Source organism: Oncorhynchus clarkii, chromosome 4 (assembly GCF_045791955.1).
Source record: "Oncorhynchus clarkii lewisi isolate Uvic-CL-2024 chromosome 4, UVic_Ocla_1.0, whole genome shotgun sequence".
In the NCBI taxonomy this organism is placed as follows: Eukaryota; Metazoa; Chordata; class Actinopteri; order Salmoniformes; family Salmonidae; genus Oncorhynchus; species Oncorhynchus clarkii.
This window is the reverse complement of record NC_092150.1, coordinates 80,798,722-80,821,953: the sequence shown is the minus strand read 5'-3', so window position 1 is coordinate 80,821,953 and position 23,232 is coordinate 80,798,722. Positions and strand designations below refer to the sequence as shown.

Here is a 23,232-nt window from a genome sequence, read left to right as displayed (position 1 = left end):
TTGTCCACGTATTCTAAATCAGAGCCGTCAGGAGTAGTGATGCTGGACAGTGATCGATTGAATAGCATGCATTTAGTTTTACTTGCATTTAAGAGCAGTTGGAGGCCACGGAAGGAGAGTTGTATGGCATTGAAGCTTGTCTGGAGGTTAGTTAACACAGTGTCCAAAGAGGGGCCAGAAGTATACAGAATGGTGTCGTCTGCGTAGTGGTGGATCAGAGAATCACCAGCAGCAAGCGCGACATCATTGATGTATACAAAGAAGAGAGTTGGCCCGAGAATTGAACCCTGTGGCACCCCCATAGAGACTGCCAGAGGTCCGGACAACAGGCCCTCTGATTTGACACACTGAACTCTATCAGAGAAGTAGTTGGTAAACCAGGCGAGGCAATCATTTGAGAAACCAAGGCTGTCGAGTCTGCCAATAAGAATGTGGTGATTGACAGAGTCGAAAGCCTTGGCCAGGTCGATGAATACGGCTGCACAGTAATGTCTCTTATCGATGGCGGTTATGATGTCGTTTAGGACCTTGAGCGTGGCTGAGGTGCACCCATGACCAGCTCCGAAACCAGATTGCGTAGCGGAGAATGTACGGTGGGATTCGAAATGGACGGTAATCTGTTTGTTAACTTGGCTTTCGAAGACCTTAGAATGGCAGGGTAGGATAGATATAGGTTAGCAGTTTGGGTCTAGAGTGTCTCCCCCTTTGAAGAGGGGGATGACTGCGGCAGCTTTCCAATCTTTGGGAATCTCAGACGGTACGAAAGAGAGATTGAACAGGCTAGTAATAGGAGTTGCAACAATTTCGGCAGATAATTTTTGAAAGAGAGGGTCCAGATTGTCTAGCCCGGCTGATTTGTAGGGGTCCAGAGTTTGCAGCTCTTTCAGAACATCAGCTATCTGGATTTGGGTGAAGGAGAAATGGTGGGGGCTTTGGCGGGTTGCTGTGGAGGGTGCCAAGCAGTTGACCAGGGTAGGGGTAGCCAGGTGGAAAGCATGGCCAGCCGTAGAGAAATGGTTATTGAAATTCTCAATTATAGTGGATTTATCGGTGGTGACAGTGTTTCCTAGCCTCAGAGCAGTGGGCAGCTGGGAGGAGGTGCTCTTCTTCTCAATGGACTTTACAGTGTCCCAGAACTTTTTTGATTTTGTACTACAGGATGCAAATTTCTGTTTGAAAAAGCTAGCCTTAGCTTTCCTAACTGCCTGTGTATATTTGTTCCTAACTTCCCTGAAAAGTTGCATATCCCGGGGGCTATTCGATGCTAATGCAGAACACCACAGGATGTTTTTGTGCTGGGCAAGGGCAGACAGGTCTGGAGTTAACCAAGGACTATATCTATTCCTAGGTCAACATTTTTTGAATGGGGCATGCTTATTTAAGATGGTGAGGAAGGCACTTTTAAAGAATAACCAGGCATCCTCTACTGATGGGATGAGGTCAGTGTCATTCCAGGATACCCCGGCCAGTTCAATTAGAAAGGCCTGCTCGCCTAAGTGTTTTAGGGAGCATTTGACAGTGATGAGGGGTGGTCGTTTAGTCGCAGACCCATTCCGGATGCAGGCAATGAGGCAGTGATCGCTGAGATCTTGATTGAAAACAGCAGAGGTGTATTTGGAGGGCGAGTTAGTTAGGATGATATCTATGAGGGTGCCCGTGTTTACGGATTTGGGGTTGTACCTGGTAGGTTCATTGATAATTTGTGTGACATTGAGGGCATCAAGCTTAGATTGTAGGATGGCCGGGGTGTTAAGCATGTCCCAGTTTAGGTCACCTAGCAGCACGAGCTCTGAAGATAGATGGGGGGCAATCAGTTCACATATCGTGTTGAGGGCACAGCTGGGGGCAGAAGGTGGTCTATAGCAAGCAGCAACAGTGAGAGACTTGTTTCTGGAAAGGTGAATTTTTAGAAGTAGAAGCTCGAATTGTTTGGGTACAGACTTGGATAGTAATACAGAACTCTGCAGGCTCTCTTTGCAGTAGATTGCAACACCGCCCCCTTTGGCAGTTCTATCTTGGCGGAAAATGTTAAAGTTAGGGATGGAGATGTCAGGGTTTTTGGTGGTTTTCCTAAGCCAGGATTCAGACACGGCTATGACATCCGGGTTGGCAGAGTGTGCTAAAGCAGTGAGTAAAGCATACTTAGGAAGTAGGCTTCTAATGTTAACATGCATGAAACCAAGGCTTTTACGGTTACAGATGTCAACAAATGAGAGCACCTGGGGAGTGGGAGTGGAGCTAGGCACTGCAGGACCTGGATTAACCTCTACATCACCAGAGGAACAGAGGAGAAGTAGGATAAGGGTACGGCTAAAGGCTATACAAACTGGCCGTCTAGCACGTTTGGAACAGAGAGTAAAAGGAGCAGGTTTCTGGGCACGATAGCATAGATTCAAGGCATAGTGTACAAACAAAGGTAAGGTAGGATGTGAGTTCATTGGAGGTAAACCTAGGCATTGAGTAATGATGAGAGAGATATAGTCTCTAGAGACGTTTAAACCAGGTGATGTCATCGCATATGTAGGAGGTGGAACAACATGGTTGGTTAAGGCATATTGAGCAGGGCTAGAGGCTCTACAGTGAAATAAGACAGTAATCACTAATCAGGACAGTAATGGACGAGGCATGTTGATATTAGAAAGAGGCATGCGTAGCCAAGTGAAACATATGGGTCCAGTGAGTGGTTGGGCTGGCTGGGGACACGGCGATTCAGACAGTTAGCATGCCTGTGCTAACAATCTAGCAGATAGTAGGTCGGGGGCAACAAGCTAGCAGTTAGTAGGCCGGGGGCAACAAGCTAGCAGTTAGTAGGCCGGGGCCAACAAGCTAGCAGAAGGGCCTTTGGGGGACGTCGCGATGGAGGTAAGTCCGTTTTTGCCTCTTCTTGCGGTGACGACGATAGACCAGTCGTGGAATTAGTAGGGTTCCAAGTAGCTCTAGGTAGCTAGCAGGCCCGTGGTTAGCAGAATGGGCCTTCAGAGGACGTCGCGCCTGAGGGGACTGTTAGAATCCTCGGGCAGATTATGTCGCTATTCCAGTCGTAGAGGATCGGCGGGGTTTCTTGCCCCGTACCGGCAGTAGAAGGGGTCTGGATATTGTAGCCCAGGAATGGGCTTTAGTGGTAGCCCAGGAGACCTAGCCAGGCTAGCTTCAGGCTAATTGGTGCTTGCTCCGGGATGGAAACGCTAGCTAGGAGTAGTCACCTGGGATTGCGGTTAGCTAGTTGCGAAGATCCAGATGAAAATGTTCAGAGTTTGCGGTATGGAGAATCCGGGGATATGGGTAGAAAAATATATATAATAATGTCCGTTATGCTCTGGTTTGAGTCACGTTGTACGAACTGGTGAGAGCTTTCCGAGCTAAAGGTTAGCTGACCGCTAGCAGTGGTTTACTGGTAGTTAGCTGGCTAGCTTTAGTTTATGGATTCCAGATCCGAAGTAAATAGAAATACTTATACCACCCACCACTGCAACCTGTATGCTCTAGTCGGCTGGCCCTCACTACATATTTGTCACCAGACCCACTGGCTCCAGGTCATCTATAAGTCTATGCTAGGTAAAGCTCCGCCTTATCTCAGCTCACTGGTCACGGCAACAACCCCGTAGCATGCGCTCCAGCAGGTATATCTTACTGGTCGTACCCAAAGCCAACACCTCCTTTGGCCGCCTTTCCTTCCAGTTCTCTGCTGCCAATGACTGGAATGAATTGCAAAAATTGCTGAAGCTGGAGACTTATATTTCCCTCACTAACTTTAAACATCAGGTGTCTGAGCAGCTAACCAATCTCTGCAGCTGTACATAGCCCATCTGTAAATAGCCCACCCAATCTACCTACCTCATCCCCATATTGTTTTTATTTTATTTTCTGCTTTTTTACACACCAGTATTTCTTCTTGCACATCATCATCTGCTCATCTATCACTCCAGTGTTATTTTGCTAAACTGTAATTACTTCGCTACAATGGCCTATTTATTGCCTTACCTCCTCACGCCATTTGCACACACTGTATATAGACTTTCTTTTTTTTCTATTGTGTTATTGACTGTACGCTTGTTTATTCCATGTGTAACTCTGTGTTGTTGTTTGTGTCTCACTGCTTTGCTTTATCTTGGCCAGGTCGCAGTTGTAAATGAGAACTTGTTCTCAACTAGCCTACCTGGTTCAATAAAGGTGAAATAAATTAAAATAATAAAGGTTACAACACATGAGCTATGGCCATAGTATTTCGTGTTTATGTAGGTTACAACACATGAGCTATGGCCATAGTATTTCATGTTTATGTAGGTTACAACACATGAGCTATGACCATAGTATTTCATGTTTATGTAGGTTACAACACATGAGCTATGGCCATAGTATTTCATGTTTATGTAGGTTACAACACATGAGCTATGGCCATAGTATTTCGTGTTTATGTAGGTTACAACACATGAGCTATGGCCATAGTATTTCATGTTTATGTAGGTTACAACACATGAGCTATGGCCATAGTATTTCATGTTTATGTAGGTTACAACACATGAGCTATGGCCATAGTATTTCATGTTTATGTAGGTTACAACACATGAGCTATGACCATAGTATTTCATGTTTATGTAGGTTACAACACATGAGCTATGGCCATAGTATTTCATGTTTATGTAGGTTACAACACATGAGCTATGGCCATAGTATTTCGTGTTTATGTAGGTCACAACACATGAGCTATGGCCAGAGTATATCATGTTTATGTAGGTTACAACACATGAGCTATGGCCATAGTATTTCGTGTTTATGTAGGTTACAACACATGAGCTATGGCCATAGTATTTCATGTTTATGTAGGTTACAACACATGAGCTATGGCCATAGTATTTCATGTTTATGTAGGTCACAACACATGAGCTATGGCCATAGTATATCATGTTTATGTAGGTTACAACACATGAGCTATGGCCATAGTATTTCATGTTTATGTAGGTTTGTGGCCTGACAGCTGTAATGTTTTGTTTTTACAGTTGGAGCCGGTGGGCAGGAAGCAGGTCTACAACAACTTCACATACGACCGCACCAAAATCAACTGTCCTTTTGAGGTATGTTAACATGAACACAACCTTTATTATGGAAAATTTCGGTCAGGTGTTTGCTGAAATGGCAATCAGTAAGTCAGTCTCAACAGTGCATGTGGGTTGTTGAGTGTGTTGGAAAGCTACTTCTTACAATGTAGCAGAACAAGATCTATTCTCATGTTAGTTTCCCTTAATCTGACATTTTCTCTCTTCTTTAGGATCAACCCTTCATCTTCACTAAGGTCAATAGCCTCCCAAGCCCACCTGTAACCCCCACCTCACCTGTCCCAAACCCTGGCACCACCACCCCAAACCCTGTGGCACAGTGTGACTCCTTCATGCCTGTGTGGGTGCCTGTGGTGCTTGGTATCACCGGCTTACTGATCGGCTGGGGAGTCACCTGGCTATTTATGTCCTGCAGAGAACGGCAGAGTAAGAGGAAAATGGTAGAGGGATTGATTGAGATGAAAGGGACTGGTTTCTAATGATATTCTGAGAGGGAGTTTGGAGATGGTCACAAAGGCTTGAATACACACGCACAAGCGCACACACACATGCATACACACACACACACACACGAGTGTATAGCACTGCATCAAACAAACATATTTTATATAAAGTATGTAATAGATGTGCTAATTGTTTTGTAAATACACACTGGTTATGGCATATTTTCTTCCTATGAATAAGGTATGATTTGTACACCTTGAATTTCCTAAGAATGTACCATATTCCTTGGTATTTAAACAATAAACATTGTTGATGAACATTCCATTCACCAACCGATAAATAAATACTTTCTTGTAGAGATTCTATTCCATAAGTCTGAGTGTGAAAATACAGTATATATTTTTTTTACGTGACATGGACAATAGCTTAGTATTAACCACAACCAATACATTTTCAGTAAATATGTCATCGGGTATTTCAATTGCATCAGGTGAACCCCTACGAATTACCAGGATGAGGTCAATGTAAACCAAGTGTATTGCAATAGAAATAGGAACAAACCATTGTCATGGAGGGGGCTAGGGTGGTTATTTCATTGAGGGGACACAAGTAGTCTCACCCGTTCTTATTATACCTCAGTGGTCTCACCATTTTAATATTTGACAGAGCCACATACAAAAGGAAAAGTTATCAGTATCTGTGGTAGTGATATGATGGTCACAATAAAAGTAATGGACTGGTTATATCACCTAATTATGTTGTTAACTTTGAATTTACTGTGTCATCAAGCAGGTCAGCTTCCATATAAGGTAAAGAAACAAGTCAAAGGCTTTGTTCGATCACATACAAATACAAAATCTAGTTAGCTGGTTAGTGGTTACAATCTTTGCCAAAAGACAGAACCCCTGACTGAACCTAAATAAACGGTGTAGCCGTGTACTGCATTAGCATCGAATAGCCCCTGCGATATGGAACTTTTCAGGGAAGTTAGGTACCAATATACACAGGCAGTTAGGAAAGCAAAGGCTAGCTTTTTCAAACAGAAATTTGCATCCTGTAGTACAAACTCCAAAAAGTTCTGGGACACTGTAAAGTCCATGGAGAATAAGAGCACCTCCTCCCAGCTGCCCACTGCACTGTGCCCGCTGCCCACTGCACTGTGCCCGCTGCCCACTGCCCACAACAAATGTGTTGTTTGTGTCGCATTGCTTTGCTTTATCTTGGCCAGGTCGCAGTTGTAAAAGAGAACTTGTTCTCAACTGGCCAGCTGGTTGAATATAGGTTAAATAAAAAATTAAATAAATAAATAGTTTGTACTGTACAGTAGTAAACCACGACCCCGGGTGGTGAGTAGGAGATAGTTCTCTCTGCGTAGTAGTTTTCAGTTTTTTGAAGAAAATGGCGGAAAGCGAGCTCAACGTTGACAGCATCATCTCCCGATTGCTTGAAGGTATGATATATCATGTTATTTTGCAATTAACCTTGCGGTTATATGGTGGAGACAGTACTTACACGTGTAACATGATGTCATGTTATTTTCAGGTGTCAAAACACGAATGTAACCTCATATTTGGCATTGGCCAGTTGAGTTTGCGAGATAGCTAGCTAACGTTAGCGCGTCAGAGGAAGGTGGTTCAATAAAGTACAGTGTCAGTGGCTAGCATTAGCTAGGTACCCTATCTAGTTTGAGCTAGCTACAATTTTAACAGCAACTAGCTAGCCACCCTAGCTAGCTGACTAGACATGTCGAAGAGAAAACACATTTATTTTCAAAATGATATGTTTGATTTGTGTTGCGCTGTCATGCAAGCCATTGACAACGTTAACTAGCTTACCAAACTAGCTAGCCAACTAAGTTAGCCAACTAGTTAAATAGATGTTGACCATTTAGCTCAAGTTAGGGATGTTGCTGTTTTTTTTGTAGACATTTTAGTGGCTAGCTACCGACTAACTCGCTAACGTGAGTTTTTACACCTTGATGGGAGAGGGGATTTTGCGAGCAGACCGCAGTCCGTGTTGAGTGCAAGCTAACTAATAACTTTACATTAACATTTGTTTTCAATACACGCCTAGGGGCTATTCGGTTGTTGGCGAAGTAGCTAAGAATGTCTGTAATCGGTATGTATAGCAAGTACACAAAAAAATCTAGTATCCGTCAACTCAAACAGTCCTAACATTAATTTTAACTGCCCTCTTGTTGGCTATTCAGTTTCGCATCAGTAGTCTGTTTAACTCTACAGTAACCGCTCTCAATGTTTGATATGTACCCGAGCGTTTTATTTCTGGGCAGAACTCACCTATGGAACATTTTCAAGATTATAATTTCCCTAACGTTAGCCTTCATAGTCTTGGTTTCTTTTCTCATAATTAATTCATTTCGAAACAATCAAGGTGATGTTAAGGAGTGAATGATGGGGTGTGACAATGAAATGATGGCGCATTTCCATACAGGATTTACCCTGGTGTTTAACCCAAAAGGCTCAGACATTTCTGTTTCCATCTACATGGGCCCGGAACCCATGGTTGGTGTGGACCTTGCTCTTGCTCTAACTTGGGGCCAAAGCCAGGCCACTGGTACTGTTCAGCTGGTATTTACATAAATGGCTGTGACATTTAAAACCTCACAAAGCAACTCACAAATTTGCATCATGTAGCACAAACTCCAAAACGTTCTGCGACACTAAAGTCTATAGAGAATAAGAGCACCTCCTCCCAGCTGCCCACTGCACTGAGGCTAGGAAACACTGTCACCACTGATAAATCCACTATAATTGAGAATTTCAAAAAGCATTTTTTCTACTTCTGGCCATGCTTTCCACCTGGCTACCCCTACCCCGGTCAATAGCCCTGCACCCCCCCACAGCAACTTCCCCAAGCCTCCCCATTTCTCCTTCACCCAAATCCAGATAGCTGATGTTTTGAAAGAGCTCCAAAATCTGGACCCCTACAAATCAGCCGGGCTAGACCATCTGGACCCTCTCTGCTACAGACCTATATCTATCCTACCCTGCCTTTTCTAAGATCTTCGAAAGCCAAGTTAACAAACACATCACCAACCATTTTGAAATCCACGTACCTTCTCTGCTGTGCAATCTGCTTTCCGAGCAGGCCATGGGTGCACCTCAGCCACACTCAAGGTCTTAAACGATATCATAACCGCCATCGATAAGAGACAATACTGTGCAGCTGTATTCATCAACCTGGCCATGGCTTTCGTCTCTGTCAATCACCACATTCTTATTAGCAGACTCGACAGCCTTGGTTTCTCAAATGACTGCCTCGCCTGGTTCACCAACTACTTCTCAGATAGAGTTCAGTGTGTCAAATCGGAGGGCCTGTTGTCTGGACCTCTGGCAGTCTACAGGGGTGCCACAGTGTTCAATTCTCGGGCCGACTCTTTTCTCTGTATACATCAATGATGTCGCGCTTGCTGCTGGTGATTCTCTGATCCACCTCTACGCAGACGACACCATTCTGTATACTTCTGGCCCTTCTTTGGACACTGTGTTAACCAACCTCCAGACGAGCTTCAATGTCATACAACTCTCCTTCTGTGGCCTCCAACTGCTCTTAAATGCAAGTAAAACTAAATGCATGCTCTTCGCTGCCCGCACCTGCCCGCCCCTTCAGTGTCACTACTCTGGATGGTTCTGAATTCGAATATGTGGACAACTACAAATACCTAGGTGTCTGGCTAGACTGTAAACTCTCCTTCCAGACTTAAATTAAGCATCTCCAATCCAAAATTAAATCTAGAATCTGCTTCCTATTTTGCAACAAATCATCCTTCACTCATGCTGCCAAACACCCTCGTAAAACTGACTAGCCTTCCGATACATTAATTTGGCGATGTCATTTACAGAATAGCCTCCAACACTCTACTCAGCAGATTGGATGCAGTCTAGGCTGTGATTCGATGATAAAGCAACAGCCACCACATTGATTATATGCAACGCAGGACAAGCTAGTTAACTACACATGGTTGATATTACTAGGTTAACTAGTGATTATGTGAAGATTGATTGTTTTTTATAAGAGAAGTTTAATGCTAGCAACCTACCTTGGCTCCTTGCTGCACTCGCGTAACAGGTGGTCAGCCTGCCACGCAGTTTCCTTGTGGATTGCAATGTAATCGGCGTCCAAAAATGCTGATTACCGATTGTTATGAACTTGAAATGCCGATTAATCAGTCATCCTCTGGTTGGCATCTAGTTGGCATCGTCAACCTCTCCTGGCATCCGCTAAACCCAGATTTGGCCAATGGACTACCAGATGGTGAAGTGTGATTAATCACTACAGAGAATGTGTTTCCAGATTCCAATGGTGTCAGCCAGCTGACGTTTTGCATTGTTATCTTAGGCTTGTGTGCGGCTGCTCGGCCATGGAAACCCATTTTATGAAACTCCCGACTAACAGTTGTTGTGCTGATGTTGCTTGGAACACAATAGTGAGTGTTGCAACCAAGGACAAACTATTTTTGTGCACTGTGCTTCAGCTCTCGGCAGTCCCGTTCTGTGAGCTTGTGTGGCCTACCAGTTAGTGGCTGATCCGTTGTTGCTTCAAGACGTTTCCAATTCACAGTAACAGCACTTACAGTTGACCAGTGCTGAACTGACTTGTTAGAAAGGTGGCATCCTATGACAGAGCCACATTGAAAGTCACTGAGCTCTTCAGTACTGGCCATTCTACTGCCAATGTTTGTCTATGGAAATTGCATGGCTGTGTGCTGGATTTTATACCTGTCAACAACGAGTGTGGCTAAAATAGCTGAATCCACTAATTTGAAAGGGTGTCCATATACTACACGGACAAAAGTATATCTATCACTCCAATAGCCCAGCACATTTTACACTGAACAGAAATGTGAAGGCAACATGTAGTGTTGGTCCCATGTTTCATTAGAAAAGTTGATTTCTCTCACATTTTGTGCACAAATTTGTTTACATCCCTGTTAATGAGCATTTCACCTTTGCCAAGATAATCCATCCACCTGACAGGTGTGGCATATCAAGGAGCTAATTAAACAGCATGATCATTGCACAGGTGCACCTTGTGCTGTAAACGATAAAAGACCACTCTAAAATGTGCAGTTTTGTCACACAACACAATGCCAAACACAATGCCACAGATGTCTCAAGTTATGAGAGAGTGTCCAATTGGCATGCTGACTGCAGGAATGTCCACCAGAGCTGTTGCCAAATAATTGAATGCTCATTTCTCTACCATAAGCTGCCTCAACTTCGTTTTAGAGATGGGTTGTCCTGGCTCCCAAGTGGGTGGGCCTAATTCCTTATATGAACTGTAACTCAGTGAAACCGTTGCAATTGTTGCGTTTTAACAATTTTGTTCAGTCTAAATATGCTATTGGAACTGACCCTGGTATATAGCTTTTTACTTTCTTGTGTTATTTTTATTTCTTGTGTTTTTGTCCTACTGTTGTTATTTTGAAGTACTACATTGATTACTGCATTTTTGGGTTTACAGGCATTTCACTGTATTTGTGCACGTGACTTTAACTTGAAACTTACAAAAAATACAGTCAGCCTCATCTGTATTTATTAGCCAAAATAATACATATTATGAATTAATAAAAAGCATTTTACCATCAAGTTATACATAACACGCTTTCAAGACACTTTATCCCCACTTGGAACACTGCACACAGCAGCAGTGACAATCACTTGCTGTCTCACTCCTTTCATGTTGCCAGCACATTGCTGAACCCGAAATGGCAAGCCTTAAAAATAAAATAAAAATCCCAACTCAATGTCATCCACGTCCTAGCCGGGAGGTTTACTCGGTGACTCCCTAAAAACCATTAGCCAATCGATTACTGTTAATGAAAGTCAAATGGCTGTGACCTGCAATCCTCTGTCATTTGTGAAGTCGAGCAGAAGGCCTTTTCTAAATGTCCATTAGGTATGCGGTAGTCGTCATCCTATTAGAAATCGGTTAGGGCCTTGGAAGTTGTTTTTGTTTCAACAGTGTTATTATTATTATTGGTCAAAGTGTAAATCTATGCCATCTGATGATCTGAATGAAATTACATTGAAATTTGAGATTTTGCAACGATATCAAAAGGATTTGGTCCGACTTGTGTTTCTTCTTTTAGGACTTACACGGTGGTTTCATATTCTGCACTGATTTGAAGACCATAAAAGAATGTGAAACAAAGTCGGCATGATTACAATGGAGAGCAGGGTCATGACTCATGGTTGTGATGATTGATCGCCCTATCTTTTTGTCAAGTGCGAGGATGCCGTCCAGGGAAGATAGTCCAGATGACGGAGGCGGAGGTGCGGGGGTTGTGCATCAAGTCCCGGGAGATCTTCCTCAGCCAGCCCATCCTACTGGAGCTGGAGGCGCCGCTCAAAATTTGTGGTCAGTACAATTACTTCTCCCGCTTGCTCTATCTTTACTCTGGAGCTGTCTCTCTCGCTCTGTGTATCTTAGAGCACAAATAGCATATGAGAAATGAGTCATTCCAGGGTTAGAAAAATATAAAAAGCTGATGTAGGCCTAAGGTGAGTGATTTTACATGGCCAAGAAAGCTGTCCAGAAGCCTACCTAAATCAAATGACATTTTATTTGTCATGTGCCGAATATAGCAGGTGTAGACTTCACCATGAAATGCTTACTTACTAGCTCTTTCCCAATGATAGAGTTAAAAATAAGGAAATTAAAACTCATGGAATAAAATACAGAATTATGAAGCTATAAACAGGTACCCATACCTGTCTTCATAGAAATCTTCAGGCAAATAAAACCACAGATGCCTATAAATTCACTTGTGTCCTGGCACTATCCATACCATTCTATACATTTTTATGGTTCTGGCACTATCCTTACCACACACAGTTGTCTTTAAGCCAAAATGTCAGAGAGAAAGGAGAGGATAGGATAACACATTGGAGAGACAAAGGCCTAGCTCAGTAAGTAGAGCAGGAGGATATAAATGCTGTCTCCCTCGAGTGTCTGCGGCTCTGCCGGATGGGGCCATCTCCCTTCCAGCAAGGACACAATCTGGCTCAAGTCTAGTCACTCACTCTCTTCTCCACTCCTTCCAGGTGTCCAGGGTGCACTTTAAAAAAGAAAGGCAATGTCAATCTCAATGTGACTTGCCTGGTAAAATAAAGGGCACATCAAATAATGGTCGTCTCCCAACCCCTCTGCTCTCTCTAGGTGATATTCATGGCCAGTACACAGACCTGCTGCGGCTCTTTGAGTACGGGGGCTTCCCCCCGGAGGCTAACTACCTGTTCCTGGGGGATTATGTGGACCGAGGCAAGCAGTCCCTGGAAACCATCTGCCTACTGCTGGCCTACAAGATCAAATACCCTGAGAACTTCTTCCTGCTCAGAGGAAACCACGAATGTGCCTCCATCAACCGCATCTACGGTTTCTATGACGAGTGTAAGACCGGAAGCAGTGTCACACACACATACACACACGCTGAATCAGTTATCTTTCTCCATGAGGATGGAGGATCCATAATAGTATTGCTTTTGTGATCTTTACTAATTCTTAGCATAATTCCATGTCCGTTCTATGTTGTGTTCCTCAGGCAAACGCAGATTCAACATAAAGCTGTGGAAGACCTTCACAGATTGCTTCAACTGTTTGCCCATTGCCGCTATAATCGATGAGAAGATCTTCTGCTGCCATGGAGGTAGTATGCATGGGGGCTTTTCTATCAATTCAATCCCTATTATTTTAAATATTATTCATTAACAATCATCCATTTTCCTCAGGTCTCTCTCCTGATCTGCAGTCCATGGAGCAAATCCGACGCATCATGAGGCCCACTGATGTCCCTGACACAGGTGTGTTAACGTGTGTGTCGGGAGTTACATGTTTTGTGATATATTTGTGACCGGCTCTGACTGTGCTGACCGTGCCTTCTCTGTGCTAGGCCTGCTGTGTGACCTGCTGTGGTCAGATCCAGACAAAGACGTGCAGGGCTGGGGGGAAAACGACCGGGGCGTCTCCTTCACCTTTGGGGCCGACGTGGTCAGCAAGTTCCTCAACCGCCACGACCTGGACCTCATCTGCAGAGCCCACCAGGTAGAGCCTTTATACTGAAACAATGTAGGAGATACTGAGTAGGGCTGTGACGATACCAGTATCGCAACAGGAAGAAGACCTTTAAAACCTGCTGTATGTAAAACATTGTGTGCTGAAACTTGGAAAATAAATGTGACTGGATGATAGGGCTGCACGATTTAATCAAATTAAAATCGTAAGTGCGAAATTGACATGCACTCACTATCCATATCGCAAGAGGCTGCGATTTTTCTCTTTTCTTTGAAACTTCATTAATACAACAAACTACACTATGGTACCTCCTCCAATGAGATGCGCATTCACTCTACATGCACAAAGGATGCTGACCAATCACAAGCGGGCTCTCTCACTCTGCATGGCGTGCACATGCAGGCGAATCACAAGCATCCCTGTTTCAGGCGCGCAGTTAGATGGTGATGAGAAGAGAAAGGGCTTCACCAAAGACCGTACAGTAGGATGTTTAGAAACTCTGTGGCTTGACCTCAGTGTGTCGGAAAAATGAGTCCTGCTAGTGCTAATGAACGTTGATTTGGTGCCAAAGAGCACATCTTCAGTGATTTGGCAGTATTTTAGCGACAGGCAAACCAATGTCAACCAAATGCAAGTGCTGTGCAAAAAGTGCCTCAGAGTTGTGGTGACAGCAAGAGGCAACATGACAAATAGTTCATATAAGGAAATCAGTCAATTGAAATAAATTCATTAGGCCCTAATCTATGGATTTCACATGACTGGGCAGTAGCGCAGCCATGGTTGAGCCTGGAGCCAGGCCGACCCACTGGGGAGCCAGGCCCAGCCAGTCAGAATGAGTTTTTTGCCACAAAAGGGTTTTATTACAGACGTGAAGGTCCTGGGCTGACATGGTTACATGTGGTCTGCGGTTGTGAGGTCGGTTGGATGTACTGCCAAATTCTCTAAAACGACGTTGTACATTGTTTATGGTAGAGAAATTAACATTAAATTCTCTGGCAACAGCTCTGATGGACATTCCTGCAGTCAGCATGCCAATTGCAATATCCCTCAACTTGAGACATCTGTGGCATTGTATTGTGACAACTGCACATTTTAGTGGCCTTTAATTGTCCCCAGCACAAGGTGCACCTGTGCAATGTTCATGCTGTTTAATCAGCTTCTTGATATGCCACACCTGTCAAGTGGATAGATTATCTTGACAAAGGATAAAATGATCATTAACAGTGATGTAAACACATTTGTGCACAACATGTTATTACCTTTAAGCTTTTTGTGCTTATGGAACATTTCTGGGCTCATATTTCAGCTCATGAAACATGGGACTAGCACTTTACATGTTGCGTTTATATTTTTGTTCAGGGTACATAATTACTCAATCATAAGCTTCCTATTCTATCTGCAGCCTATGGCTGCCTGAATAAATAACTAACTTAGCTTATTTAATTACTCATAATGGTAATATACTATATATACACACTTACTTTTGTGTGTGTATATAGATACATAAAAAAAAGTATGCGGATTCAGCTATTTCAGCCACACCTGCTGCTGACAGGTGTATAAAATCCAGCACACAGCCATGCAATCTCCATAGACAAACATTGGCAGTTGAATGGCCTTACTTAAGAGCTCAGTGAGTTTCAACTTGGCACCGTCCTAGGTCAGTCAGTTCTAGAGCTGCCCCGGTCAACTGTAAGCAATGTTATTGTGAAGTGGAAACATCTAGGAGCAACAAAAGCTCAGCCGCGAAATGGTAGGCCCCACAAGCTCACAGTTGCAACGCTCACTACCGAGTAGGGTTGCACATTTTGGGGAATATTCAGAGGTGGAAACTTTCCGTGGGAATATATGTGAATTAATGAAAATATACAAATTAATATTAATACCATTTAAATGTAGTTTTTTGCATTGGATATATTTACCATATCATATGTAAACCTTTTACCTTATCATAAGTAGACATAATTGCAAATGAATAAATCCTTCCATTAGAAAATAAATAAATAAATAATAATCTCCAGCTTCAGTGATTTTTGCAGTTCGTTCCAGTCAGTGGCAGCAGAGAACTGGAAGGAAAGGCGACCAAAGGAGGAATTGGCTTTGGGGGTGACCAGTGAGATATACCTGCTGGAGCGTGTGCTACGAGTGGGTGCTGCTATGGTGACCAGCGAGCTGAGATAGGGCGGGGCTTTACCTAGCAGAGACTTGTAGATAACCTGTAGCCAGTGGGTTTGGCGACGAGTATGAAGCGAGGGACAACCAACGAGAGCGTACAGGTTGCAGTGGTGGGTAGTATGGTGACAAAACGGATGGCACTGTGATAGACCACATCCAGTTTGCTGAGTAGAGTGTTGGAGGCTATTTTGTAAATGACATCGCCGAAGTTAAGGATCGGTAGGATGGTCAGTTTTACGAGGGTATGTTTGGCAGCATGAGTGAAGAATGCTTTGTTGCGAAATAGGAAGCCAATTCTAGATTTAATTTTTGATTGGAGATGCTTAATGTGAGTCTGGAAGGAGAGTTTACAGTCTAGCCAGACACCTAGGTATTTGTAGTTATCAACGTATTCTAAGTCGGAGCCGTCCAAAGTAGTAATGCTGGATGGGCGGGCAGGTGTGGGCAATGATCGGTTGAATAGCATGCATTTAGTTTTACTTGCATTTAGTTTTACTTGCATTTAATCAAAACTTACTAGAAAGCATGTACAGTCGTGGCCAAAGGTTTTGAGAATGACACAAATATTAATTTCCACAAAGTTTGCTGCTTTAGTGTCTTTAAATATTTTTGTCAGATGTTACTATGGAATACTGAAGTATAATTACAAGCAAAGGCTTTTATTGACAATTACATGAAGTTGATGCAAAGAGGCAATATTTTCAGTGTTGACCCATCTTTTTCAAGACCCACTGCAATCCGCCCTGGCATGCTATCAATTAACTTCTGGGCCACATCCTGACTGATGGCAGCCCATTCTTGCATTATCAATGCTTGGAGTTTGTCAGAATTTGTGTGGTTTTGTTTGTCCACCCACCTCTTGAGGATTGACCACAAGTTCTCAATGGGATTAAGGTCTGGGGTGTTTCCTTGCCATGGACCCAAAATATTGATGTTTTGTTCCCCAAGCCACTTGGTATCACTTTTGCCTTATGGCAAGGTGCTCCATCATGCTGGAAAAGGCATTGTTCGTCACCAAACTGTTCCTGGATGGTTGGGAGAAGTTTCTCTCAGAGGATGTGTTGGTACCGTTCTTTATTCATGGCTGTGTTCTTAGGCAAAATTGTGAGTGAGCCCACTCCCTTGGCTGAGAAGCAACCCCACACATGAATGGTCTCAGGATGCTTTACTGTTGGCATGACACAGGACTGATGGTACTGCTCACCTTGTTTTCTCCGGACAAGCTTTTTTCTGGATGCCCCAAACAATCTGAAAGGGATTCATTAGAGAAAACGACTTCACCCCAGTCCTCAGCAGTCCAATCCCTGTACTCTTTGCAGAATATTAGTCTGTCCCTGATGTATTTCCTGGAGAGAAGTGGCTTCTTTGCTGCCCTTCTTGGCACCAGGCCATCCTCCAAGTCTTCGCCTCAATGTGCGTGCAGATGCACTCACACCTGCCTGCTGCCATTCCTGTGCAAGCTCTGTAATGGTGGTGCCCCGATCCTGCAGCTGAATCAACTTTGGGATACGGTCCTGACGCTTGCTGGAGTTTCTTGGGCGCCCTGAAGCCTTCTTCATAACAATTGAACCGCTCTCCTTGAAGTTCTTGATGATCCTATAACTGGTTGATTTAGTTGCAATCTTACTGGCAGAGATATCCTTGCTTGTGAAGCCATTTTTGTGCAAAGCAATGATGACGGCACATTTCCATGGTTGACAGAGGAAGGACTGGGACCGAGAGACTGAAAAACAGCTTCTATCTCAAGGCCATCAGACTGTTAAACAGCCACCACTAACATTGAGTGGCTGCTGCCAACACACTGACACTGACACTGACTCAACTCCAGCCACTTTAATAATGGGAATTGATGGGAAATGATGTAAATATATCACTAGCCACTTTAAACAATGCTACCTTATATAATGTTACTTACCCTACATTATTCATCTCATATGCATACGTATATACTGTACTCTATATCATCGACTGCATCCTTATGTAATACATGTATCACTAGCCACTTTAACTATGCCACTTTGTTTACATACTCACCTCATGTATATACTGTACTCGATACCATCTACTGTATCCTGCCTATGCTGCTCTGTACCATCACTCATTCATATATCCTTATGTACATATTCTTTATCCCCTTACACTGTGTATAAGACAGTAGTTTTGGAATTGTTAGTTAGATTACTTGTTGGTTATTACTGCATTGTCGGAACTAGAAGCACAAGCATTTCGCTACACTCGCATTAACATCTGCTAACCATGTGTATGTGACAAATAAAATTTGATTTGATTTGACAATGATTCCAAGCACCACCCTCTTTTGAAGCTTCCAGTCTGTTATTCGAACTCAATCAGCATGACAGAGTGATCTCCAGCCTTGTCCTCGTTAACAAGAGAATCACTGACATGATGTCAGCTGGTCTTTTTGTGGCAGGGCTGAAATGCAGTGGAAATGTTTTTTGGGGATTCAGTTCATTTGCATGGCAAAGAGGGACTTTGCAATTAATTGCAATTCATCTGATCACTCTTCATAACATTCTGGAGTATATGCAGATTGCCACCATTCAAACTGAGGCAGCAGACTTTGAAAATTAATATTTGTGTTTTTCTCTAAACTTTTGGCCACGACTGTACTCTTTGGCTCAGTGTAGTAGTGTGGGCTCAGTAGCATCTCATTAGTGTGCAAGATCTTGAATCAGCTGTATGTGTGATGGACGAATGCACTGCACATGTGATGGACAAATGCACTATGCATGAAGAGGGTTGCAATTCCATTGAATTGAGGTTAGTTTAACCAAAATATGCCACAAGACCTAGAATTTCCTTATGTGTATCCCACAAAAAAGGTTCACTGTTAAGTTATAACGTTTGATGATTTTAAACACAATTCCCCAAATTCCCGGGCTTAACTTCCCATGGAAAATTTCCAGAAAAATTCCTGAAATTTACCGGAAAGTTTCCGACCCTTTGCAACCCTAACTACCGAGTTGCTTCCAGAGGCAGTTTGGAACGTCAGCACAATAACTGATCGTCGGGAGCTTCACGAAGTGGGTTTACATGGTCGAGCAGCTGCACACAAGTTTTTAAGATCACCATGCACAATGTCAAGCGTTGGCTGGAGTGGTGTAAAGCTCACTGCCATTGGACTCTGGAGCAGTGATGAATTCATCATCTGGCAGTCCGATGGACAAATCTGGGTTTGTCGGGAGAACGCTACCTGCCCGAATGCATAGTGCAAAGTTTGATCTGGGATTGTTTGTCATGGTTCGGGCTAGGACCCTTACTTCCAATTAAGGCAATTCTTAACGCTACAGCATACAATGACATTCTAGATGATTCTGTGCTTCCAACTATGTGGCAACAGTTTGGGAAAGGCCCTTTCCTGTTTCAGCATGACAATGCCCCCGTGCACAAAACATGGTCCATACAGAAATGGGTTGTTGAGATCAGTGTGGAAGAACTTCACTGGCCTGTACAGAGCCCTGACCTCAACTCCATCGACACCTTTGGGATGAATTGGACCGCCTACTGCAAGCCAGGCCTAATTGCCCAACATCAGTGCCTGACCTCACTAATGCTCTTGTGGCTGAATGAAAGCAAGTTCTAACATCTAGTGGAAAGCCTTCCCAGTAGAGTGGAGGCTGTTATAACAGCAAAGGGGGGGACCAACTCCATATTAATGCCCATGATTTTGGAATGAGATGTTTGACGAGCAGGTATCCACATACTTTTGGTAGTATAGAAAATAGGGGCTCAATGTTAGTCATGAATTAATAAGTGCTGCACTTATAGCATACTATTCGTCATGTTTATGTGTTTGTTAATATGTAGGTGAAATAATCCTGTCTCATATCTTCAACAATTTTTTGGGGGATTTGGTTTTGTATTCAGTTAGCACAGAATGTATTCATATGATATAAATATATAAGTGATCTTCTCTACCTGGACACTTGTTTTAACCATGTCTTATGAAATTAGCAAGTGTTTGAAAATCACAATTGCAATATCCGGCCCCAAAAATCGTCATTTGTTATTTTGTGCAACCCTACTGACAACATAATGGTGTTTGTTTCCAACATTTGGGCTGTTTTCCTAAAGAAGTTGAATTTGTTTTGTGTGTTTCTTTGCAATGATACTAACAAGTATCGATACTGTTATTGTCCCGGACCTAATACTGAGGGCTATTGGTTCAAAAGAATGTATGAGATACTGAGGGCTATTGGTTCGTTAGGATGTATGAGATACTGAGGGCTATTGGTTCGTTAGGATGTATGAGATACTGAGGGCTATTGGTTCGTTAGGATGTATGAGATACTGAGGGCTATTGGTTCGTTAGGATGTATGAGATACTGAGGGCTATTGGTTCGTTAGGATGTATGAGATACTGAGGGCTATTGGTTCGTTAGGATGTATGAGATACTGAGCGCTATTGGTTCGTTAGGATGTATGAGATACTGAAGGCTATTGGTTCGTTAGCAGTGGTGGTAAAAGTAAAGCTACCTTAATAGAGTGACTCAAGTAAGTCACCCAGTAAAATACTGAAGTCAGTCTAAAAGTATTTGGTTGTAAATATACTTTTTAACTATCAAAAGTGTAAATATTGTCTAATTCCTTTATATTAAGCAAACCAGATGGCATAATTTCCTTCATTTACGGATAGCAAGGGTCACGCTCCAACACTGTCAGAATTTACAAACAAAGCATGTGTTTAGTGAGTCCGCCAGATCAGAGGCAGTAGGGATGTTCTCTTTAAGTGTGTGAATTCGACTTTTCTATTCCTGCTAATCATTCAAAATGTAAGGAGTACTTTTTGGATGTCGGGGAAAATGTATGGAGATAATCATTTTCTTTAGGAATGTAGTCAAGTTGTAAAAAATACCCTAGACTAAAGTAGTACATTTAAAGTATTTTTACACCACTGTTCATTAGGATGCATGAGATACTGAGGGCTATGTTCATTAGGATGAACCTCTAAAGGATGTTCGTTAACTTAAAAGTGTTGTTCTGTACTTGAAGGTTGTTGAGGACGGCTATGAGTTCTTTGCCAAACGGCAGCTGGTGACGCTGTTCTCAGCTCCCAACTACTGCGGGGAGTTTGACAACGCTGGGGGCATGATGAGCGTGGATGAGTCCCTCATGTGTTCCTTTCAGGTGAGAACAAACACGCACGCACACACTCACTCACTGTGGATGAGTCTCCCAGTGCTGTTAACACTAAGTATTAATACATTCTCTCTCAGATTTTGAAGCCGTCAGAGAAAAAAGCTAAGTACCAGTATGGGGGAGTGAACACGGGACGCCCTGTAACCCCGCCTCGTACTGCCCAAGCCCCAAAGAAGAGGTGAGCGCCTGGCCCCCATCTCGCCTCCTCCTTGCACCATTTCCTCTATTGCCCCCTGCAACGTCCTGTCCCCTCCCTCCCATCTATGGGAAGCGCTCTAGCCCCCCTGACCCCCACTCACCTATTTCATGTGTAAAATATTAAATCTTTGCTGTGAACGTATTTTTTTTCTTTGCTTGTTTGTTGGTATTTTTATTAATAGTGACATGTGGTTTTTCAATGCTATGAAATGGGTTGCTAAGGTGCAGCAATACGATACACACCTTTTGTGGAAAGGGGCAATGCATTCTGAAGGGACGCTTTTCTGCCTTCAGGTATAGAAAAAATAATATGAGTGTGTGCGTGCGTGAGTGAGTTGGGTTCTTTACCCCAGCCTTGACTCTTCAAGACCAATAATGTGAGTGATCCTCTCCACCCAGTCTCACAATTTACCCTGCTAATGTGTAACCTTCTCACAATATTACTAATAACATTGGCTGTTTTGGCTACAGTAACTGAGTGGAATGGTTTAGCCTCTTGAGTTTGGAGCAAGTCATTTTCACCCCGTTGGACTCAAATTTCTCTCTTTATGGAGACACTAATGAACTATTAACAACTTTGAAAGTACTTGTACAAATGCATATTATCAAAACCATACAAAATGACATATACACACTAGGCATGTATTGTATACACATTCTGTACATTTTTAACTGTGTATAAATGTTAACAGTTAACAACTAGTACAGTTAAGGTCATGTGTCCTCAACTCAAAGGGTTCACAACAAATGGGTGTTTAAAATGCCTGTTGGTTTTGAATCAATCTTGTCCATCACACCAGCCCTCTCCTCGTATCCACCGAACCTGCTTCAATTGCTGAAGACTGTTTATGGACATTGCTTTAACTGTGTGCCTGTATAGATAGATGGTGGTGGCTTGGAAAGTTAAGGCAAGAGTCAAAGGCACCGGATTTCTATTGGTGTTGAATATTATTTCTCAAACACGGCCAGTTGGCCCCACTAGACGATTACAAGTTTTTAACTTTACACAAGCTGTTTTCAGCATTCCCCATTGCCCCTGCAGTTCTTGTAAACATGGCATATTACATCACACGGGGGTCAAGCACATGCTTACCAAGCTCGGGGTGAGGCCGAGATGGCACTTTGTAGCTGGATCACTTACTTAGACATTGCTACCCCCTAGTGGTAGATCTTAGGACAGCCGAAAGAGGCTGACGATGTCAACGACCAGCAAGGCATCAGAACGCGAATAGTGAATACAGTATGTGTACCTTTTCAAGAGGAGATGATTCCAATATCTGGTTCAGAATTGTCATCCAACTAATGAGCTTACTAAGGAATATTCAAATAATATTTTAGGTTTTTGAAGTTGGCTATATCTCGCCCTTTGCCTTGTTCTGATCTAAGTTGGAAACTCAGTGTTTTAAACAGTTTTGAGATTTGTAAAATTTTCGTTTCACTCTTTGAATGGAATAAATGGAACAGTGCTGTTGACCCTGCCTCTCGTGTCTGTCATTATTCTTTGGGCTGCCTTAAAACGCAGCTACTCAATGGGAGCAGTGTTGGAGGGCCTAGTGTTGTTCCACTGTCCATCAAAGGTAATAATGACATATCTGTCAACCAATTGTAAATGTAGATCAGCAGTTTTATCAAATCATTTGGACATGCGTTTCATATGTTTTGAAGGCACCCTTGGCCTACTATGTCAGTTTCATGATTATTGTGCCATTCATTTGGGTAATGAATCAGTCTGGGCTGTTTAGAAATATTTTGTACAAATGTGATTCTTTACCAGAAGTGTCAAACATGGCATGATTTTTGTAGCCCAAAAGTATCTATACAGTAAAACATTTTTTTTTTTACACTCATGACCTCAGATGTAATGTCCCCTGTTCAGGGGACCAGCGTGGTTCTGTTACCGGGTTCCGACTGACATTTTCATTTATGTGGACGCCGTAGATCTAAATGGCTTGCATTGAGCAATAGCCCTGCTTCCCAAAGACACAGTGGTATATTTTCTGAGCCTGTGTAAAGTAGAATGTGAAATCTGAAACCACTTGGTGCTGGGATGTTCCTCCTACAATTTAATTCCCTCTTCTGACTGTTCAACTCCTGGCTGAACCCTAATGCACAGCCACATGCCTGCAATCCTTAGATAACGTAGCATGAGTGGTTTTATCACTATAGC

At 43.0% G+C, this 23,232-nt stretch overlaps 2 protein-coding genes across 2 annotated transcripts in view; both read left to right on the top strand.

Annotated features, from left to right (window-relative positions):
- Positions 1 to 5,618, top strand: part of LOC139407858 (phospholipase B1, membrane-associated-like) — a 38,030-nt gene extending 32,412 nt beyond the window's left edge. Inside the window, exons 41-42 of the mRNA XM_071151728.1 lie at positions 4,998 to 5,072; positions 5,267 to 5,618. Coding sequence (XP_071007829.1) covers positions 4,998 to 5,072; positions 5,267 to 5,533 — 342 coding nt within the window. The 3' untranslated portion in view covers positions 5,534 to 5,618. The remainder of the gene's footprint in view (positions 1 to 4,997; positions 5,073 to 5,266) is intronic.
- Positions 5,619 to 6,703: 1,085 nt separating this feature from the next.
- Positions 6,704 to 22,544, top strand: LOC139407345 (serine/threonine-protein phosphatase PP1-beta catalytic subunit-like). Its single transcript, XM_071151057.1, has 8 exons — positions 6,704 to 6,948; positions 11,748 to 11,879; positions 12,681 to 12,911; positions 13,063 to 13,167; positions 13,250 to 13,321; positions 13,411 to 13,562; positions 20,721 to 20,855; positions 20,945 to 22,544. Exons 1-8 carry the CDS (start codon positions 6,897 to 6,899, stop codon positions 21,047 to 21,049), a joined length of 984 nt encoding a protein of 327 aa, XP_071007158.1. The 5' UTR covers positions 6,704 to 6,896; the 3' UTR covers positions 21,050 to 22,544.
- The last annotated feature ends 688 nt before the right edge of the window (positions 22,545 to 23,232 follow it).

Excerpts from the sequence above, each read along its gene's own strand:
- LOC139407345 (XM_071151057.1), top strand. The coding sequence starts at position 6,897 with ATGGCGGAAAGCGAGCTCAACGTTGACAGCATCATCTCCCGATTGCTT. Across the intron at positions 11,880-12,680 it reads GGCGCCGCTCAAAATTTGTG|GTGATATTCATGGCCAGTAC; the intron begins GTCAGTACAATT and ends TGCTCTCTCTAG. Across the intron at positions 12,912-13,062 it reads CTACGGTTTCTATGACGAGT|GCAAACGCAGATTCAACATA; the intron begins GTAAGACCGGAA and ends TGTGTTCCTCAG.